At 42.7% G+C, this 22,985-nt stretch overlaps 1 protein-coding gene across 1 annotated transcript; it reads left to right on the forward strand.

The window, feature by feature from the left end:
• Window positions 1-4,882: 4,882 nt before the first annotated feature.
• Window positions 4,883-22,214, forward strand: mn1b (meningioma 1b). The gene is made up of 2 exons (XM_068703439.1): window positions 4,883-9,447; window positions 20,713-22,214. Exons 1-2 carry the CDS (start codon window positions 5,907-5,909, stop codon window positions 20,925-20,927), a joined length of 3,756 nt encoding a protein of 1,251 aa, XP_068559540.1. The 5' UTR covers window positions 4,883-5,906; the 3' UTR covers window positions 20,928-22,214.
• Window positions 22,215-22,985: the final 771 nt, after the last annotated feature.

The following is a 22,985-nucleotide window of genomic DNA, read 5'->3' on the forward strand; positions in this document are numbered from 1 at the left end:
ACTTTAATTTCTGAACCGCTTGCTTTTAAATGTTTAAAGCTTTTGAAATTCAGGGGACATGGTAGTAATTGTATGATATTTTGTGCCTTTTCTTTCTGAGATCTTGTGTGCCATTAAATCTTCATATTGTATCTAAATATCAAATAAATTTTGTCTGGAGAATAAATTTCAGATTGTGCTTCTGTTGTCTGATTGTATACAGGTGGTTGTTGGAGATTGAAGGCTAACCCTAAAGGGAAGTGGTAAGACGCTTTCTCTTTTGCATTCATGTTTACCTCGCTCCAATGGGCAATGAGATCTGTCTCCCCTTGAATAAAAATATTGGACGGACAATAGCAAACCCATAGACGTGCAACATATCTTTTATACAACTGGTCACTGACTTATTAATCATTAACAATTACAGATTTTTATTGAAGATGCAACAACACTTTAATCTTTATTAATTGAAAATAATATATTTGACAGGCTGAGGCTTGATTAAAAGCATTAGTTCTCCACTGTAAAATGCACATCAGATAGTATGAACATTCCTGGTGACTCCAGCATGGACTAGATTTTCAGTGACCTGCAGGTCAGAAGAGTCGCACAATAACAGCGGAATCCGTGCTAAAGAGCAGGAAGAGCTGCCAGTCTGCTGCCTGAGATATCCGCCTTTTTATTGTTTGTGGAGGAACAGTCACATGTGCCTGCTGCAAGGAAACCAGTCATATCTGCCCCCCAGAACAAGCAAATGATGCTGTTTCTAAAAGCGGAGATGGGCAGGCTCGCCCACGCACCTCCTGTTAAGTGGCAGCTCACAGTAGTCTACAGTAGGAATGTATCCATCCATCCATGTGTCTCCCTCACAGAGGAGATGAAGGGACATGTCATGAGTGAGCCCCTGTCGTTTAAATAGACGAGGCAACAGATGAAGGGAAGAAATGGATCTCAAAGGGAGGCTCAAGACTTGACACAGCAGGACATCTAGGCGTGATGCCGAGGAAAGACTTGATGTTCAGTGCTAAAAACACTTTGTGATGGCCAGAACGACCAGCTTATTGCTTTCAGCGCACACGCAGAAGTAACAATATTCTTAAATGTGTCCAAAACCAAGAAACTAAAGCTGTACCACTGTTTGTTGCACCACATGGATCTGAATCTGCTACAAGATGACACACCGGGGTGAGAGAGTGAAGATTTAGCTCCAAGTCAGGTCCGCCCCTTCTGTGTTTGTGTATGTGACCTTCCCCTGCGGCCAAATTTGATCCGGGGCTGCAGGTTTTCTTGGAGAGGAAAGTTATTTCTGGCATGCTGGCAGTGATGTCAGGAGTGTTTCCTCATCCTCTGGGCTTGGGTCATGTTTAGCTCCAGAGATTCTCCGGAGTTTTCCTGTTGTTCTGGGAGAGGTGGAAAAGGTGTGGAGCCAACCGACGAGGAGAGGAGGGTTAGGGGAGGGGGGGTCTCTGTTGCATCCCTCCACTTAATACAATGGTTCTTTTCTGGATGACAGATGCTGCTTAACCCCCCCTGACCCAGGGAGTTGTGATGGCTCAGCTGAGTGACGGGGCCCATACAGGACACCCTAGGCTCTGCTTCATATTGGCCAAACTGCACAGGACGCTATCCGCCCCCCCAACAAGGGAAGGAACAGTCTCTTTGTGCAACCCCCATGGTAATATATGTTCGTCTGAGGAACACCATGAACTAAGGGTAGAGGAGAGCACCCACTCCTGCTATCTTGTCCTATTGACTGAAATATTGAGACAAATTGAGTACTAAATCACTACAGAGAAGAGTGGTATTGTGACAGTGCTTGAAAGCCTGTAGACTGTCCATTGTCATGAAGTCCCCTCTGCAGCAGCTCTGAGCTGCATTTATCATCACTGGGGACGGAGGGTGAAAGAGAACATGTCATCGGTTTGTCATACTTAACTTGTCTGTCTCCATCTGAGAAGAGTGTAGTCCGAGCTAGCAGGAACTGTATCACAGTCAGATGAAACAAAATCTTAATTTTTTTAATTTTGTATTCTTGTGTTAATTGGGTTTTGTGACACATCGAGCCTCTATCGGTTGAGGAATGAACATGAATCCTGGTATTCCTAAGGGGCTTCACATAGTAGTGATGGTTGCCTCGGCTAAAACAGTTTGATATACGCTCACTTTTGGGCTTGTCTGGGTAAAACTCTAATGATGCTGCATCCAGCTGGCTCTCTGATATGAAAGTGATCTTCTAGCAAGGTGATACTGAGTATAGGTGTGTTTTTTTTCTTCTCCTAGCAGCACACCACACAAGCACAGCAGCCTTCAGAACATCTCAACAGCTCAACATGCTGCTCCTTCCTTCTGGAGAAGACAGGTACTTTACACCATGTCTCCTTCACAACACAACCACCGTCTCTCCCTGCCTCCTCGCTCTGAGCTGCTGTCCTCTCGCTGCAAGGAGTGCACATCCACCCCCCCAAAATTCCAAATATACACACAAACTGCTTCCCGCCACCTTACAATGCCTTGTCCTGACCTGTCTCCACCCTCAGCCCTGACAAACAGCCTTCTCCTCTAGGTGCATGGCTGAGCACATAGCCTGCTTCTGTGAGCCAGTTTTAAGCCATTTGGAGCTGGTTATTTCTTTACAATAATTATAGCTAAAATTACATGAAACACTAAAAGCAAAATTAGAAAATGCAGTGTTGTAGAAAACACTTTATTGTATTTGCAAATCTAAGACATTTATTGTGAAATATCATACACATACATTACATTTCTTTCTATTTATCTCGGCTGCAGTTGTTCTAGATAGAAAAGGAAATATGTTGACCGTAGTAATCATTTTCCCTAATAACAAATTCTTAGGGTTCCCATAAAATAACAAGATTCAGTGGGACTGAAAATAGTTTTTTGTTTTTATTTGATAATTACACAATGCACTGCTTTAACGCATGACAACAAATAAAACAGATTTGACAAAGTGATAATGGATAAGTGGTAAATTATTTCCCACTTAACACTTTTACTCGCAAGTGTTTTGTATGATTTATGAACCAAATTGCAGTATTTGTCTGCTACAGATTCATATTTCAATTTAAAAATGTTATTTACAGCAGGTTCCAGTTTAGACCTATGCCTCATATCTAAAAGTTGTATCTGAATGCTTCAGCATGGACGTTGGCAGCCGCTAGGTGGCACTGTGTCCGTTTGGTAAAAGTCCTCTTGATTTTCCACCCAAAGGTACAGAGATGTCTGACACCAAATTCTCTAAATGCCCACTGTCCATAATATTGTGTAAATTATAATATGGTGTTCTCATTTTACCAAAGAAAATATCCATGGTGGTGAATGTAAGTACATTGTGTTCAGTATTCCCACATGTTCCCTTTATTTCAAATATATACAGAGTTTGGTAAGACTCCTCAAAATACACACAATCCAATTAATTTTAAGATACAACTGAAATATTTTAATATGTCACCACTAACATTTGTACTAGGCAGTTTAAATTTGACACGGTAAAATAAATGTGAACTTGGTCATGTCAAAATTCACGAGAGGAACAAGATCCACGGAATCTCCAAAATTACCAACCGACTAGATGAATACACTAAAAGACAAAGCGAGAGAGATAGCATGTGAGCTACAAACAACATGAACACACATTCTCAATTACATAACAATAAATATAACATCCGAAACATGCCTAGACAAAACTCAAAGCTATGGTATAAAATTTAAATTATGTTTTTGTTATTATGGCTGACTTCTTTCTATTGGGATTTTTGCTTCAAACTCACATGAACATGAAGATTTTTATTTGCAATATTTTAAAGTCTTATCTCAGGTTATTACACCACTTAACCTTGCAAAGATAACTTCGGCCTTTGTAGGCCTTCTGCTAATTAACCTATGAAGTAACTTATCCTAATTCGACCTTTGAAAATGGTTCTATTTTACAGACTATAATACTTAGAGAATGCTATTGATTATCGGAACCGAAGCCCAATATCATCCACATGATTTAGTTCAGATGGTCTTTTAAGGAGGATTTTTTTCCCCGCTGGGACACACATTCACACACAGGACTGGGGCAGTTTGATTGGACACCGGGGTGTGAGCGACTCACACACGAGACAATATTAGTCTATTTATACCTTTATCCCAGCATCAATATTAACTTAGATATTTAGGCTACATTTCTGATAGGTCGTCATATCTCAGTCAGCACGTGCTTCCAGTCAATCTGCTGAGGACAATGTTGACTATTTCATCATTTTACACATGAGAACAAATTTAACATCCTCAGCATTGGTTATTGACACCGATTAATGTGAGATTGTCTTTAATTTATACATCATGTAAACAACTTTGCCCGTCTATTCCTTCAACAACCGCTTGTTGTCACTGGTGTAAGTTATTGCATTAACTATATGTTGTTGCAATGGAAATGTTACAATGCTGGTCACTGCATGGAGCGGGTGCAGGGGCTAAAAAAAGTTTGTTCATAGGTGAGGAGGGCTAGTGCAACATACTACTTTAACAGCAGTGTGCTGAATTTCACTTCATCCTCCTGTGGAGGATATGATAGTTGCAGCAGTGTTTTCTCACCTTAATTGTTGTAGACTACAATTCTGTGGAGAAAATAGAATTATCTTCAAGACTAGTTCAAATGTGATGGTCGGTTTTAATGTGACAATGCTGCGCTATTTGTTTTGGTGAAAACATTACATTTCAAGCGAAAGCCATTTCTAAGATCTGATTTTCACGCAATCTCATGGTCCACCTTAAAAGCGTTTGTCCCGCCCTGTAAGCTTTCTTTAGTCGTTCTGATTGGCTGAAGGCTCATTGATGGAAGCGGCTGCAGAAATGCAAAACTTGTTGCTGGCTCACACAGCGCCAAGCGGCAGAGCGGAGTGAGAGTGTATCTGTGAATCGCTCCAAAGTGCACTCAGACCACACCAGACAAGACTCGGTAAACGAAGGGACGCACACATTAGGAGCGAAGCGCATTGAAAGGACTTAAGGCAAAGGCGCTTCTCTGCAAGGCGCATGACCGGCAGCGCGTGAAGGATGCTGTCCAGCCGCTCCGTAGTAGTGGAGTGCGGGTAGTGCATGCCGCGCTGCTCCGGGTCCAGGTCGCGTTTACGGACGCTCCGGTTCTCCGGTGCCTGGGTCGGAGATCCCTGTTTGTGGACTTTCAATCTCACTGGACTTTTGGCTACGTGTCTGCTCGGCAGTTAGCGTGATTTTGAAAGACATCAGTGGGCAGTATATATTTAAAGAAATCTTTTTTTTTCTTCTCTAAGCTACAGGGGTAGTTTTATCTATACGGCTCCAATTGGACTTTTTCATTGTTTCCAGTATGGGACCTTATACAAAAAAGTCGCTCAGGGACTTTTGACATCGGACTGGAATAAAGCAGTAGCTGACAGAAATCGTCATATTACCTGTTCGATCGCTCCAGTTCTTTTAGTTTGTCAAAGGAGATGTTTTTGTGTCACGTTCACACCGAAGAAATGCGCACAGAAAAACTTTGGAATATGGTAGGTCACTCATGCAGCAAGTTAAATAACAGTGTTTTATATGCGTTTGCTTAATCAAAGACAAAAGGAAGAGCAGTCAAGTGCACGCATATATACACGAGCAGGGACACAGTTTAGGTGCGTATTTGGACACAGTCTATTCCCTCTCTCGTCCGCGTCTTTGGAGAAGTTGAATAACAAAAACAATTGATTCACCACAATGATAACTTATTTTGTGAGTTTTAACTTTTAAAGACTATAGAGCAGTTTGATCATTAGAGTAATACAAACATTTGAACAATTTCTTGTATATCTTTTTTCTTTTTTACTTTTTGGGGACAGACGGTAAAAAAAACAGACAGTGTGCTGATGTCTGGCAAACTGGCCGTCATGTGGGATTGATTGCAGAGGAGTATGTTTGGGCTGGAGCAGTTTGCTTCTCAGATTAATAGCAGAAACCCTGGCCAGTCAGAGAGAAACATAAACCAACCGAGACTGAACATGGGCTCACATTATAAAAGCCCAGGTTTTCACGCTGGAGGCCCGCCGGGAGCCGTGGAACCCGGAATGGGCCCTCTGAGCGAGCCGCAAATGCTCGGGCTCAATATGAACATGAACGGAGAGCAGTACGGGGGCTTTCACCCGCGGGGCCACTCGGACATGCATGCAGGCGGCGGACTTCAGCAGCAACAGCAAGGACCCATGCATGGATTTTTTAACAACCAGCAACCTCATCAAGGACATCCTCACGGCCACCAACCTCACCCCCACCAACCTCACCCTCATTTCAGTGGAAATTTTGGAGGCCCAGAGCCAGGGTCATCATGCCTGCATGGTGGCAGGCTAATGGGCTACAACAACAATGGCATGGGACCACAGCAGGGCTTTGGAGAAGGATTTGATCCTCTCGCTGAGGGACAGGCAGGGGATGGCTTTCCCCAGCAGCAGCAGCAGCAGCAGCAGCAGCAGCAGCAGCAGCAGCGACCTGGTAACATGCCTGACTTTCAACATCACGGTCCTCCCAGTGGCAGCCATGCTGTCCCTGCTCCCTGTCTACCCCTGGACCAGTCGCCTAACAGAGCAGCATCCTTCCATGGTCTCCCATCCTCCTCCTCCTCCTCCTCTGAGTCTCATGGCCTAGAGTCTCGGCGGATGCCCAACCAGGGAGCTGTAGAGGGATTAGAGTATAACTTCCCAAGTGAGCCTCCATCTGGACATTTTGATGTACATGTATTTTCCCCATCAGAATCAGAATCTCAGTTACCCCATTTTGGGCCAGGAAGGCCAGTTCCTAGTGGTAATTTCCCAGTGAACCCTGGCATGCCACGGACATCAGGTATGCCGGGCATCTCTAAGGGACACCAGCCGCCACCCCAGCCTCAGCATGGAGTGTTTTTTGAGCGTTTTGGAAATGGCCGGAAGGTGCCCGTGGGAATGGAGCCGGGGGTCAATGCAAGACATCCTCTCATGCAGCAGCAGCAACAACAGGCTGGCTTGATAGCCAGACAGAATTCATGTCCCCCTGGCCTCCCCCGACCCCCTCAGGCTGAGCCCGGCTCTAATAACCCTAACATTCTGGACGGAGGGGTCATGATGCCTGGCCAACACAACCAGTTTGAATATCCCATTCACAGACTGGAAAATAGGGGTCTGAACCCCTATGGGGACCCCATGTTTAATATGCAACAGCCAGCTCCTCCTCCCTCCCAACAACCGCCAAATCAGAGGCTGCAACACTTTGACTCTCCTTATATGAACATGGCGAAAAGGCCTAGATTTGACTTTCCTAATGCACATGGCGGTGAAGGCTGGTGTGGTGGAATAGATAACCACCTCTCTCCCTCTGCCTACGCTGGCCTGCCTGGTGAGTTCACCCCACCTGTGAGTGAAGGTTTCCCACCAGGTCCCCTGCAGCATCCGGGGCCTGAGCAACAGTCTCTGCAGCAGCGGCAGAATGCAGCCATGATGATAAAACAAATGGCCTCGCGCAACCAGCAGCAGAGGATGAGGCAGCCCAGTCTGCAGCAGCTGGGTCACCACGGAGATGTACCTCCTGGCCCAATGACTCATGGAGGCCCAGTCGGAAACATGCCCCAGCCCAACTTTGACAGGGAGAATGCTGGCAGGATGCCCAACATCGATGGACAAAATCCTCATGTAACTCAGGAGAACTCCTGGTTCCAAGGGTCCCACCCACCAGGGGAGATGATGTCACGGCGTATGGGTGGAGCGGGTAATGAATCGGGGCCCCATGACATAGGGCTACAGCAAAACGGAGCTGGAATGATTTTTAGGCCAGGCATGGGCATGCAGGAGCCCATGAGAATACCAGGAGATGGGCATGTACAGGCTCTCCATTCCCCGGGCATGCACTCACAATTCAGCGGCAACATGGGCAACCTCTCACAAATGCAGTCTCCAGGAGCAGGGACAGGGCATCCGAATGCCCCAGCAGAGAGGCGGCCAGCTGACTTCCCTGCACCTCCAATGGGAGCACAGCCAACATTTCCCTATGGGGGGGCTAACCGTCAGGGGCCTGCCCACAGTGCTCCCCAGGGGGTGAACACCTCACCGGGGAGCTACCCTCCTCAGTCTGAGTTCCCCCCAGGCCAGCGGTCGTCTGTTAGTAAGCTTGGAGCTCTGTCCCTTGGGAACTTCAGCAAAACCAGCGCTAAAGACAGTGTTTTTGGCCAGAGCTGCCTGGCGGCTCTTTCCACGGCCTGCCAGAACATGATCGCTAGCCTTGGGGCCCCCAATCTTAACGTAACATTCAACAAGAAGAACCAAAATGAGGGCAAGCGAAAACTGAGTCAGACAGAGCAGGACATTAATAGCAACACATCTAATGGGACTGGCAGTGCTGGACCTGAATATTTTCAGAGCAGCACTTCTCAGAACAGCCAGATGCCTGGCACTGGGAATAGCAACTCTAAGCCTGCAAGTCAAAGCCAGACGGTGCAGGGGGAAGCCAGTGCCCTCTCCCCAAATTACAACATGGACGCTACCCCATGCAGTGAGGGGAAGGCAACAACAGGGAGTGGGAGAGGGAGAGGCAGGAGAAAAAGAGACAGTGGACATGTGAGCCCTGGAATTTTTTTTTCCCCTGACAATAGTAACCCTGTTGTAAGTCCAGGCCAGCAGACCCCCTCTGCTGGTGTTGGGGAGAGGGGTGGGGGTACGCCCCACGAGAAACACCTCCAATCACCCTCTTGGGGCAAAGGAGGCGACCTAATGTTGGGGGATCAGGCCGATTTGATGTCTTCCTTGGACAGTGGCATTCAAAGTGTCGCCAAGTCTGACAGTAGCTCACCACAAGTGGACTTTCCTGACGATGTCAGCACCCACTACGGCAACGAGGATGAGGTGTCCTCCAGCTCAGATGCAGGAGGCGCCTCTGCCACCAAGCCTAATCGCAGCCCTATGATCACCGGCTCCCCCAAAATGCAGAGGAGTGACCATGGGTTGATCAATGGACAGAAGCCCCTAGGCATGGGCATTAACAATCATACTACCTCGACACCAGACAGCTATGGACTGAATGCTGGTGGGGGCACAGGGGCCAGTGGGGTGAGCCACCCAGGCACTCCTGGGGTAGAGCAGGTACGCACTCCATCCAGCACCTCTGGCCAGGAAGAAATCCATCCTCTGGAGATTCTGCAGGCCCAGATCCAGCTACAGCGGCAGCAATTCAGTATCTCTGAGGACCAGCCCCTGGCCATAAAAAATGGCAAAAAGAATGGTGACTGTCCCTCACAGAACGGAGACAATGAGCTGGCAAGCTGCAGTCCTGATGCTGGGAAGGGCTCAATGGGCACTATTGACCTTGACACCCTCATGGCAGAGCAGCACGCCACCTGGTACGTGCCCAGTGACAAGGCCATGATGGACGGGTCAGAGGATGACAAGGCCATGGGACCATGGGAAAAGAATAAGGGCCAAAACAACAGCAAAGAAGGTAAATAAAATAGTTTTCTTTCTTTTGTTATATTTTACCCACTTTTCCTTCTTTCTTTCTCTCACCCTCTGTGTCTCACACTCACTCTCACACATGCAAAACAGACTTCACTAAATGATCAGTTTTGCTCAGTAAATTAGTTTACATTTTACATTTTCTTCCTTTAAAATGCTGTTCTTATTTGATCTGAAATGCAGTAACATCACATACATAATAGGTAAAATGCTCTGGTAATGCTGATAATAGAGGATCTTTTGTCCATATTGTGCCGCCAGAAAGCAGCCGTCTCTGTTTAACTAGGTTCTTTGAATTTTAGAGGTTTAGGCTACAGAAGGAATAAATTTAATGCTAGCGCCATTCAAGTATTTACAAAGAAAATAAAAAAGAAGATTTATGTGGTATTTCTCTTGTTAAATTGGGTCCGTTTTGAAGAATGTAAAAATAAATATTTTCAGCATGGAGCAATTTTAAATGCCATCTGACTGAACAAAGTAAACGAACGACAATGTATTTTTATACGTTTCTGCATTGTATAGGCACTTCAAAAGAACAGCTCAAGTAAAGTAAACATTTCCTGAGGTTTTTTATCTCGGTTTTCAGGGTGAACAACTACATTGAGAAGATTAATAGCTTTTTGAGGATATGCGTTTGCGCAGCGGGGTTCCCCTCGTCTTGTTACGTGTTTGTTTTTGTTATTACCATGGGATAATACAGAGCTGGTGAAAGTGGATTGATTTTAGATTGGCAGGACAGGATTTCAAGGATTAGATATCATGGAGAATTGAATACAGCCATTCAATTCCAATTTTATTTTCAAATATTTCATTTAGAGACCTTTTAATACTTTTTAGTATCTAGTTTGAAATTGTAGTTTGATTGTTGTTAAGCAGTTTATTATGCATCACTGTCTCTTTCATTGGCAAATGATCATCATAATATATGTATGTAGTGTACAAATATTTTGGCAGTAATTTAAGACTCTTTACAATACAAAGTTTCTCAAAGAAAATGTAAAATGTTCTGACCTCAAGTAAACAGAGGCAGTTTTTTAACAAGACGGAGATATTGCAGTCCGCAGATGTAGGTTCATACATGTTGTTTTATTTTGTTGTTTTCATGTTGGCTCTTAAATCAAAATGCAGATATATAACTTTTCTGTTACGTTGCTGCGGATTAATTTCGTTTTCTAATTCTTCTTCCTATAATAATAATAATAATAATAATAAGAAGAAGAAGAACAATAATAATTAATGTCATCGTTATTAATATGAATACTACATTATCATGATGTTTTTGTTTTATTAATATTATTTTGTAGGCTTTAATCGTAATAGAAAACACTGTGTGCATTATTGTGCGTTACAATTGCAGAATTAGGAAAGTTGTATTTATTAAAATATGTTGGTTTTATCCATTTATTTATTTCTATTTAATTATTTATTTACGTTTTCTTTTTTCCTTTTTTTCTTCTTTTTTTTGTTTACGTTGGCTATTTCCAAAGAATTCCAACCAAAGCAGCAGACAGAAATGGTTGATGTTTCTGCATAAGAAAATCTGGAAGAACTGGCTATTGTCATTGTTAACCTACCGAAAGGGTTGTGGATTTATGGATATATAATAATGTGGATGTATAAAAATGTTGATAGCGCCTAGCGCGTCTCGAGCGCCTCTTTGTTCTGATCATTGCGGGTGCAGAGAGGGGCGGGGGCGCGCACCGCGCGGAGTGTGGAGTCCAGGCGCATTGTTTATACGAGACTGAGCACAGGGTGTCGGTACTAACACCAATGCCATGACTTCGGAGGACCACTGTAAATGGCCATTTGTGACTAATATCATCAGTCATCCCAATTATAAATCAACAGAAAAATAACATGTAGTGAAGGCTATATTTTAATTTGAGCCAAAATGATAAATGGTCCTCACAGCCCTCAGTATATATGTATATATATGTGTGTATATATATATATATATATATATATATGTATATATATGTGTGTATATATATATATATATATATATATATATATATATATATATATATATATATATATATATATATATATATATACACATACAACAAACAAACAGAGCGTATAGGGTGTCAAAAGTGAAAGAAGCCCACTGATGCCAGGAGATGATAAGTAGCCTAATATAATCACTTTGGATATTGATTAATGAGTATTATTTTGAGTCGGAAACCCAACACTGATAAGCAGTCAGTCACAGTCACCCTGTTGCTCTCACTGTTTTAATTTCTCTTGGGCTGATGGCACATTTATTAATATAACTTCATAAAAAATCAGTAGGTATTTAAAGGCAGAATAGTCTAATTTCTGCTCTCATTTCCTCTCCCCTCCTCTCTTTTTCTATCTCCTGTCTCCTTCTCTCCACTCTCCTCTTTTAGCCCTCCCTGCATGGATACGAGGCATGCAGCTCTGGAGCGATCGATAGCTAGTTAGCACAAATCACGGCTCCTGACAGTTTCTCATTTGAGTGCTTCAGACAGCAAAGATGAAAAAAAGGGTGGAGGTGTATTTGGGAGGGGAGGGGGATTTCAAGATTGAATTTGATGCTTAGGCTACACAGAAGGGAGCAAAATAACATAATAATTTAAGATAAGTCATAGCCCACAGAGTAGTTCCATAAGAGCCAGCATCCCACAGGCTTTTCACACTGCAAAAAATGTCCACGCCTACCAGTCAGTCTAGTCCTCAGTGTTGTGAACAAAATTCAACACTTTGGGTGATGTCACTGACACTAATTTGAAATAAATCAGGCCAATTCATAAGACCATTAGCATTAACTAAATGTAACTTGGACAAGAACATTTTTAAAATATTATAATTTTTATTAGGAGAAAATAAATTGATGTAATTCCAGGGACAAATATTTGTTTCCTACTTATAATAACTTGAAAAAAACATTTTATTATCATCAGCACAATATGACATAACCTGTTACAATATATATTTTTTGCAGTGGAAATATTCTTAACGGCTATATGAGATATGTAATATAGAACAATTCGTTTTCTAAAGTTGACATGATACCTACCTGTTCATCAACATTATGTTGTCCTCTCTGGAGTGTTGTTGAACTATGCATAAATGATTTTAATTCTTAAACAATTAGCATGATATCAGGTTATTTATTCAAAATGTATTTTGAATACCCGATTAAAAAAGAAAATGTTATTGAAAATGCATTTAAATTAAATTAATTGTAATTATAAGCAGAACTTTTGAGTGCTTTCTCATTCAACTCTACCCAGAATGTTACTAAAAATATGATGAATATCTCTGTTTCTGATGAGAGTTCAGTTTTTGACCTGAGAGCTCATACATGATGCATATTTGTTGCGTTTTAGTGGGTTTTTAAATCGCTGTTGTATCGGAAGTTAACATTTACTGCTTGAGATTTAAACACGTGAGTTACGCATTTGGTGATGCAGAGGAGTTTGCTTCAGATGAGTTGATTGCAGTTAAAGTAAAAAAGCTGGGAGGTCAAGGGTCATTTTGGTAGTATTAAGTTAATGTTTCCATCGCTCTGTGCCTTCACTGTAAGTGCTCGAGGTGACGTTGTGTGAAACTTCAGAGGGACTCTAGATCGTTTTGTGGCCAGGTGCGTTTGTGTTAGCGCTAAAAGCAAGAGAGACTACAGGAGCCACAAACCTTGCCATGATTCGAATAAGAAATTTCATATTTAGCCTTCCTCTGAATGTTTCAATGTGCACACAAGTTGCCAATATAGGTGAAACTGTGCTTTTTTGTAGAGGAACTTTACTCTCAGAGCTGATGTCTGTTCACCCAGTGGATCCCAGCTCCCCCTCTCTGTGCTCCCTGTATGCTTGTTCAAAGTGATGCGTGCCGCAGTAAGGACCCCCTTTGAACCCCATATTTGGCCTCCTCTCTTTGTGACATGTAGCTCAAGTTTTTCACCAAGGCACAGTTCTACCTGCCGCTCTAAGCTCATGGCCTGCAGAGTCTTGTGTGCAAGCCGGCTTCTTGTGCTCCCACAGAGGCAAAGAGTCGAGGTGTATACGAGCAACTTTTCCTTGTACGGTGTCAGTTAATACCATTTCCCCTTTTTTTATATTTGTTTTGCGCTCTTCCTCTTCCCTTCTCTTCAGTACATCTTAGCCAGAAACAGACCGTTTATTTGGAAACTCATGTACAGCCTTGATAACAGGCAACCAACAGGCGTAGGAAGTGATTCAGTTATTTTTACTTTTTGCCACACACACTTACTTTTTTTTTTTAATCAGCATTGAAACATTTCAGAGTTGACCCTGTGGAATAGTTGCACTCTTCACTCTCAATAATCAGGCCATAAAAAGCTCTAATCGTGATCAAATCTCTTTCGCTCTGACTTTGACAGGTTTGAAAAGAGGGAACTTGCATCTTATCACACCTACTAGAAAGCACTTAAATCCTCTGAAAGAGCCGTATTGATATTCCACCATGGAGAACAATCCTGTGAGACTACCTGCCTTTGACATTTCAGTACGACAACAACCCCACAAATCACACCAGTAATTTCTATTTCCTTTTTCTAAAAAAAGTAGAAAGTGATTGGCACATGCTTGAATGTGGAAAACAGCTTGGGGCAGTCTATGTTCTTTACCTGTCATTACAAGGTGTTTCATATTGACTTTTTACAACAACACACATCCACTAAGCCCCTCGCACACTCCTGTACTGCAGTAATGATAATCATTATGATAATCATAGCAATTAGCCTTGGTAATATTGTTTCCAAAAGTCATAATTCATCCTCGGGCAACTCCTTTAAGTTGACTTGGTTATTGACGGGTTGATGGGGGCTACAAGGAACAGCTAGTTTATGTATTTAAGTGCATACATACATAAATACATGACTAAAATGTTTTTTTAGAAACAAACGTCCTCTTGAACAAAACCATCCCTGGTGTGGACACAGAAATAATTTTCCTGTTATGTTATAGTTCTCGCTGTATGTTTGTGATTTTGTGTGTGTGTGTGTGTGTGTGTGTGTGTGTGTGTTGGTATGCACAAGAGTGTGTGACGAAGGGCAGGTTTGTAGACACTGCAACTTGATAGTGTGGATTTGTCAGGTGTAGACATAAAGTTTGATTTATTTAGACTCTGTGTCAGACTCACGGCTTCAGCCCCCGATCTCAGGTGTCTCGCTCGGTGGAACACGCTCACTTAATACTAAAGTGTTGAAAATATTTAAGAGTATTTACTTGACTTGTAAATAGTTCAGGACTGAAAAGCACCTATCATGCATTTAAAGCGTCTGTAATTTAGGACAGCATTTGTGACTGTGTGTATTTGTGTTTGTTTATATGCTGTGTGTGCGTGCATGCATGTGTGCTCTATGTTCTCGGGGTTTTTGCAAGACATTGAGCACTAGTGACAGTCAAAGGAAGCCTATTAAAGAAGCGTGTTTGTGACTGATGAAGAGAGAAAAAGATGAACAAAGGTGTCAGGCCTTGCTGGATTTTCAACTCTTCAAAATAGCAGCTCATCCAGTGTTTTGTTTTCCCTGGGGAAGGGTGTTAGAATAAAATAAAACTTGTCTCAGCATGTGGTAAATATTCTCTCTGGATGCAGCAGGGAAGGGAAAGCTGAGGTTATCTGGGAGATGCACAGAACGAGCAGTTTCAAACCTTCGATCGTGGATGTATGTGACGTGCCTCCAAATGTCCACTGTCTTGTTGAATGACTGCCAAAACAGGAAAAAAAAGAAGAAGATACCGAAAGGTTTCTTGGGTTCATATGTTGCCCGGGATACAAGTACAGCTTTTAAAAGGTGTGTGTGTGTGTGTGTGTGTGTGTGTGTGTGTGTGTGTGTGTGTGTGTGTGTGTGTGTGTGTTTTCAGAGGTTTAAATGTTGTCACGCTGCTAGCAGCATTTATGTTTTTAGCCATACTGTCATCAGGCGCCTTTTAATTTGTATTGAGCAGTTGACAAATGGACGGTGGTGCTGTTTCTCCTGGGTGACAGAAGTAGAGGCTGATGGCGTGAAAGAGAAAATAAGAGAAATTGTGTTTTCTTTTTTTTTCAGAGAACATCTGTAGTTTCGTTCATGAAGCTTTGCATTTATGGAAGAGAAAATCATTTCATTCAAACATGTTTTTACATCAGTTTCATGCTCCATGACTAGTTAGTTTATAAACAACAGCAAAAAACTAAATAGAGAATATCATTTAAACATTTTAATAATTACTCAGATTTAAATAATTCATGATATTATACAAATAATCACCAAAATATGCTTAAAACTCTTAAAATGGCACTAAACTTACTGGAATTACTTTATCTTACATTCCAGTAAGAAACTAATATTTTTTTTTGCATCACAGATAGGACACGCATCTTTCTTTAGGGGACATCCTTATTAGTGAAAAACAAACAAATCATTAGGCCCTTTTGAATAAGTAAAGGATAAATTAAAAAAGCAACATGTGTGAGTCTGTTCTTTCTTATAATAATTCCTTTATTTTTTAATATCAGGCCCTACACAGCTTTTTCAATTCACTCTTATTCCCGTTTATTCGGATAATGCAAACCCACCTCGATCAACTTATTGTGAGTTTGTTTATCGTGATCTGTGATAAAATATTATATCGACCCATCCCTAATCTGTTTGTACTTTTGCAGTTCCCAGAGTAGAATTGATAACTCCTACTATTTGTTTCATTCAAAACAAAAGCCTCTATCATGCATGTGCTTCTAACTTAAAAATGTACACTGTTTTCACGTGTGGTTGACCTTTTCCAAAAAGGGTGAAAACACAGAAATCAAAGTGTTGCAGCACTGTGTTGAAACAAAATAGAGACAGAGAAGTAGATCAATATGTCACCGACTTGGACGACACGCTGGACAGGTCCTGGACATGGTTGTGAGTTATGAAGGAGGCACTAAATCACTTCCCATGTTCTGATTTGTGTCTGGTTTCCTAAGCACTTCTTGTGGTCAGAGTGGAGGAGGGTGGATGGGGTATGAGTTTGAGGGAATGGGAATGTTGCTGGAGAGAAGGTAACAAATTGTAAGGGCAATGCCTGCCTGGGCAAGTTTCCCCTTTATGTTGCAGGCCAGAGAACAGAGAGGAAATTCAAACCATTTTAACCCTTGTGTGAGAAATGCCCCCCGGATCCGTCTAGAAAGCCTCCCTTCTCTGAAGGAACGGTCACACGTCGGCAGTTGGGTTGGGGTTGCAGGAAGCCTGACGTGCCCCCTATCCACCCTGGGGATGGATAGGGGGCATAATACCTCTTTTAGCCCCCATATGCTGAACATCATTAAGACTTTCCTAAACATAACTGTACTTGAGGGATATTTTTAAATTTTCTGGGTGGCTTAATTATTCGGCAACGACCTACATGTCCTGTCACTTCTGAGACAGTGATGAGATGCTATCGGGAGAACCGTAAGTTGTTATATTTCCAGAAGAGAAGAAGGCTTTCTCTTTGCTTCTATGGCCCTCTTGGTTAACATCAGACCTTTTCTCGTCCCCTTTTTTTGAAATCTGACTTTTCCTCTATGGATTGTGATGGGTGTTTTGTGCTGACAAAGACAGAATCCTCTCACAAGGCCATAGTGGTAGTTGTTATGCTAAAGGAATCTGACCTGATGTCACACACTGTCATAGGAGCAGAGGCCTTTGGGTGTTTTTGTCAGCGAGCGGAGCATTCTGATTGGGCTGGTTTGTGTTCACAGAGGATGGGGTCGCGCCCTCTGGAGCACAAGGTTAAAGGTGAAGTGTCGTCATGGAAGTAGAGCTTGGGAGAGAAAGGGCAGAGGCCTGCCGCATGGGATTCTGGGGCCTGGGAAATCAATTTGACAGTTCTGGGGATCTTGCACTGAAGAGAAGCTTTTCTTAAATAAATACATTTAATTCAGATTCTTCTCTGCCCTACTTATTTTTTTTTACAAATAGTCACAATATCTGTGTCAGCTCCATCTGTCATTATTGTAATTGTGCTGATGTTTTTAGGATTAAAGAAAAAACTTGCACACTGTAACACTTATTATTAAATTGCTATAAAACACCATCTTCAAGCAGCCATTGTTTTCCTCCCCATGTTGCTTCGAGTGTGTTGAGTGTGTGTGATATGACATGTAAACCCGTGTCAGGCCGTCAGCTCCCAGACACATTGGTGTCATCCAGACAACCAGAGCTGTGCGCTGTGCTCCCAGCCTTCATGACACTCGAAGCTCTACTCATCTCTGTAAATCGTCTCTAGCTGTGTCTGTGAGACGGCTCCAAAACCCCACTGCTGTGTGTGTGTGTGTGTGTGTGTGTGTGTGTGTGTGTGTGTGTGTGTGCATGTGCGTGCGTGCGTGCATGAGAGAGCATCATCACAAGGCACTAAATAACAATGTACTGCACTTGGGGCGAGAGATATAGTGATATAAGTGCATCACATTAAATTCAGTATTTATTTAACACATCACAGTGGTAATCTTTTCTGGCTGTAATGTGGTTAAGGATATTTAGGTGTATTTGTGGCTCAGCACAGCTGCTTGCGCTGTTACTGTTCCCTTTTTATTAGGTATTTTCCCCCTCGCTTGCTGATGCTAAGCACTTGTTCCCTTCAGATGAATAGGCTATTATTGAGATATTACCGTGGATATGAATTCTACGTTAGTCTATGAACAGCCATAACAAGAAAGATCTTATTATATATAGAAACAGATTTCTCTGCTTGTAAAATGTCATGGTGATTTGGGATTTAGACTTGTGTGATGTAGAATTTCACACTGCCTTTTCCACTTGTGAAGTAATGCGCCACCATGGATAATGCTTACAATTTAAGGCTAGTGTCTTGATTTTTTCCATAAAAATCACATCCCTTGAATCCCCTTTGGCTACCCTTTAATACTGTGAGATATTTTAATCCTGTGAGATATTTTAATCCTGTGGTGGTCAAGTGTTTGGCTTATTTTACAAGTGTATTTTGCATATACTGTTGAATGAAAAGTGTATTGTAACAAATAGCAATCAGCCCATTCAGCAGGACTGCAGGTCTTCAACGTGAAGAGATGGTTTTACAGCATTTCTTAAATTGTGTTAATAGATTTATTTAAAAAATCCTGTTTTTACCTGAACATGAATCCTGGGAATATACAACGTGTGTGTGTGTGTGTGTGTGTGTGTGTGTGTGTGTGTGTGTGTGTGTGTGTGTGTGTGTGTGTGTGTGTGTGTGTGTGTGTGTGTGTGTGTGTGTGTGTGTGTGTGTGTGTGTGCGCGCGTGTGCGTGTGCGTGTGCGCATGTTGAGCAGCAGCTGAGGGCTGGTGTGGGTATGGCAGCGGTTGGCGTGTTGTGTGTTTTTGGCTGTGCGTGTTGTCAGTTTGCTGTGTGTCAGTAGTGAGCCAGGGGAACGCTTGGCTGCCTATTCAGGCCGGTGCGGACCCTGCTGTGCCCAGCTAGCATGAGCTGCTGGCGGGTGCTTGAGGGCACAGGGCTGGGAAGAGGGAGTGTGAGTGGGTGGAGGGGTGAGGAGGGGGGATCCGCCATGCTGAGGTGTATGACTGGACCCTCTGGCAAATGTTAGATCTTGTCACCGCCACCACCAACACTGCTGTAAATCCTCATTTCTCCCTTACCCCCCCCCCCCCCCCACACACACACACACACACACACACACACACTTCAACCATGTTTCTAGTCCTTGGGAGGGAGATGGAGATAGAGAGAAATTCAGAGAGACCGGCAGTCAGAGAGAGAAAACGAAACGGGGAACAACGGGAGACTTGGCTGCCTGACCTTTTACCAAATCCCCCCACTTTTCCATTCCAGTGGTCGCAGCCCAGACAGGCTGGGGGGCAAGCCTGCCTCACTGCCTGCCTGTCTGCCTGCCTTCTTCTCTTGGTTGTCCTAGCTGCCTGGCCTGGGTTGGCCTTCTCTATCCTGGCTGTGTTTTGTTAACACTGTGTCACTGCTGCCTCCGGGTTTGTGAAAGCAGAGAGGGAGGGAGATGAAAACAGTAAGCGAAACAAAATAAAAATAGTTTAAGTAGCAGAGAACGATGAGATAAAAAAAGGGGGGGGAGACAGGGTTGTGGATGATATGGAGGTCTCTGCGCCACTTCTCTTGTTTCACAGGTGAGCAACAGACTGACTGGAGTGTTGTGATCGGCAGCCTCTGTGCCCAGACTGTGTCGTCTATCACAGCCTCTCCCTTCTCTGACTCATGTAACTCAGCTTGTCAGAGCTGTTTTCTGCCTGTCTCTACATTCAGACACCCTGTACCTTAAACCTAAAGTGTCTTTGTGCAGCACACTGATCTGCTCACCATCCACATGGAGTAAGGCAGTTGTATATTTTGTGTGGTGAGAAGATGGTGAAGAAGCGGACGGATTTCAGTGAAGGATCCCTAACATCTTCACACACAGTTTCTCTGTGCTTTGGGCTTCCTTGGAGGCAAAACCCAAAGCACACGATGCAACACTAGTGTCACAACACATAGCCCCCTTATTACCTCTTTCCTAGATGCTGTGTTTCTCTTTCCCCTAAACTTTTATTCATTTCTGCCCTTTTCTCCCTCAGTATGCTGTGGTCTGTCTCTCAGCAGATGAAATGACGCTGCGTTTTTATGTATAGTTTAGCCAAGCACTTCCTGTCCTCATCAATCTTCCCCATGACAAATTTTTTCGTTACATGGAACAAAGTGATTTTTCTCCATATATGAAGCATGCATCTCAGACAACGGCATTTCTTTTTTTTATTTTATTTTATTTATTTTTTTATATATGACTTAATCAACCTGTGTATGGATTTTCCTGGAAGCTTGGTGCACCCATTTAATATGAGGCTCCATACTTTGGTGACACAGGGTCGATACCATGGCATGATCATTATACCACTAAATTGGGTCAAGCAGGGTTAAAGGCCAGTATTCTCAGTGCCCTTTGACCCTCTGACCGGAGGTCATGCAGGAGGGCTCCACATTTGCATGCCTGACTGGGAGCAAATGAATGCGCGTATGTTTGTGTATGTGATTTTTCACTTGTATATATCAGGCATGAGGAGGTGGAGTGTGAGCAGAGGAAGCTTTACTTACAGCCTCCTTTTTGGTTTGTATTGATGGGGCGGTGGAATAGTGTTGAATTAATTTCACAGTGCAGATTTAGAGTGGGAAGTGAAAATGACACTGGTTTAATTAGAAGTGTGTCTATCAAATGGTTCATCTGTATCAGTAAATGACAACTTGCTTGAAGTTGTTTTTCCTTTTTGTACAATCTTAATTATAATTTTCCTCTCTGTGCTTGTCTGCAGAATCAGAGCTGTCCCAGAGTAAGGCTGGAGCCGGGGCCCCAGGAGCCGGAGGAGGAGGAGGGAGCAGTGGAGGCAACCACCTGCAGTGCCTGTCTGTCCACTGCACAGACGAGCTGGGGGACAGTAAGGGCCGAGGGGGGCCTGTCTCGTCCTGGCGCTCTCTCCACTCTGATATCTCCAACCGATTTGGGACATTTGTGGCAGCACTGACTTGAACAAAAAGCAGACCCAGCAGGAAGAAGGAAAGAACATTAAGACGAAGAAAAGCTTCAAAGACAATTAATGTTGATAACGATGATAATGATGATGATAAAGTGTTGATGAGGCAACTGCGAACAGCTCCTGCCTGTTCAGGGACAGAAAGACATTTACACTCATAAATGAAAACAACACCAGAGACACTCACTCTCTCTCTCTAATCTTGCGCTCTCTCTTACACACACACACACACACACACACACACACACACACACACACACACACACACACACACACACACACACACACACACACACACACACACACACACACACACACACACCTTATTTTTTTCTGATACGCAGTCACCTTTTAGGACACTCTTTCACATACTGCTGGACAATACAGCGCGGGCTCCCCTACTCAACAATGCCCACATCTGGAAAACCTCAAATCAATATTTTATTTTTTTCTTTGTTGATGAAAAATAAAGAAATGTCAAAAGGAGCAGACTACAAAACCAGAAGAAGCAGAATAAGAGATATTCAGTTGTCATTGGCTTTGATTGTATAACAGTTGAGTCTTGTGATACGACTCCCCAACACACACACACACACACACACACACACACACACACACACACACACACACACACACACACACACACACACACACACACTCACTCAAATGAGGCCTACTGTTTAATTAGAAGTGGCCTGAACACTAGAAGCTAAACTAGAGGAAAATCGAAAGAGGGGTGATTTTGCATGAATGTAACTCAACTCATTTTTTTGTGAACACAATTTTCCCCTTCTTTGTCAAAGAAAATGTTAACCTTTATCATTTGCTGCTCTTAATCATTTATGATTTGTTGTAGTTCTCTATTTTTTTTTATTGGTAAGAATAACTTTCCTTTATTCCGTTCTCTTCTTCTACTCACCTCTCCTATCAACCTTATAAGCTCAGCTTGCATACAATTTAGCCAATGAGAACTGAAAATGGAGGTCAAGGGATTGTTTAATAAGGGAAATGAAAAAAATACTATTGGTATTGCACATGTATAATAAGAGAAAATTTGCTGTGTGTTAGGCAATCTTGTAATCTTTAAATAAAGCTTCAGTTGAATTTGAATTTCTGAAACAATAGACGGAGGACTGTGACGGCAATTTACGAACTGATATTTGTTTTTGGTTTTCTTTTTTTAATAATATGTAAAGTGCAGTCGTCTGTTTTCCTGCATATTGTATATATCTGTATATGTTTTATTGAGTAACTAAATAACAATAAATATGACGTTAAAGGTGGACTTTTCTTTTGGCAATTCATTTTGTTCTTTAGAAGTCTCCAAATAAATATCAGTCACGGCAACACACCTGAAATAGTTTGGTATTCATTGCACAGTAAGTATTCTGTTTAAGGAATATTCAAACTGTAGAATATTGTGTGTGTACCTTGAGGGTCATCAGTGAATTACAGAGGTGCCTGCAGTATATCCCCAAAAGTATATGTGACAAGAAAGTTTTGGACTGATGCACAATACCCTGAAAGCCTGCAGGAAGCTGTGCCATATTAGAGCCAGAAGCAGCAACATAAGGAACACTAGAAAATGTGGCTTCCTCGTGGATTTGGAAGCCAATACGATCAATGCCATATACACCTGCTCACAACCTGTCACATTTTATCTTCTCTGTCTTTCTTGAGAGCTATGACAAATTTACCTTCAGAATAGTCATTAGAATATTACTCCAAATACAACGCATGTAACCAAAAGAAAATGTAAAATTGCAACCATTTTGCAATATATTATTTTCTCCGATACTAAGACTGCTCTGATTTGCCTGTTTTCCTCATCATCTGTGTTGATTTTGGCGACCCTACACCATCCTACTAACCGCTCCTCCCCCTGCAGCTACACACACACACACACACACACACACACACACACACACCTCCCCTCTTCACACTCCCCAGGCCCTCTTTGGCTCACCTGCTCTTTATTGGCCATCTGCATGGATGCTTAATGCTAATCAATAACTCCCCTGTGTGCCAGCTCTGAGGTGGAGACGTCAATGCTA

This window comes from Cebidichthys violaceus, unplaced genomic scaffold, assembly GCF_023349555.1.
Source record: "Cebidichthys violaceus isolate CVI_PGR_0920_01 unplaced genomic scaffold, fCebVio1.0.p SCAF_9, whole genome shotgun sequence".
NCBI classification, from domain to species: Eukaryota; Metazoa; Chordata; class Actinopteri; order Perciformes; family Stichaeidae; genus Cebidichthys; species Cebidichthys violaceus.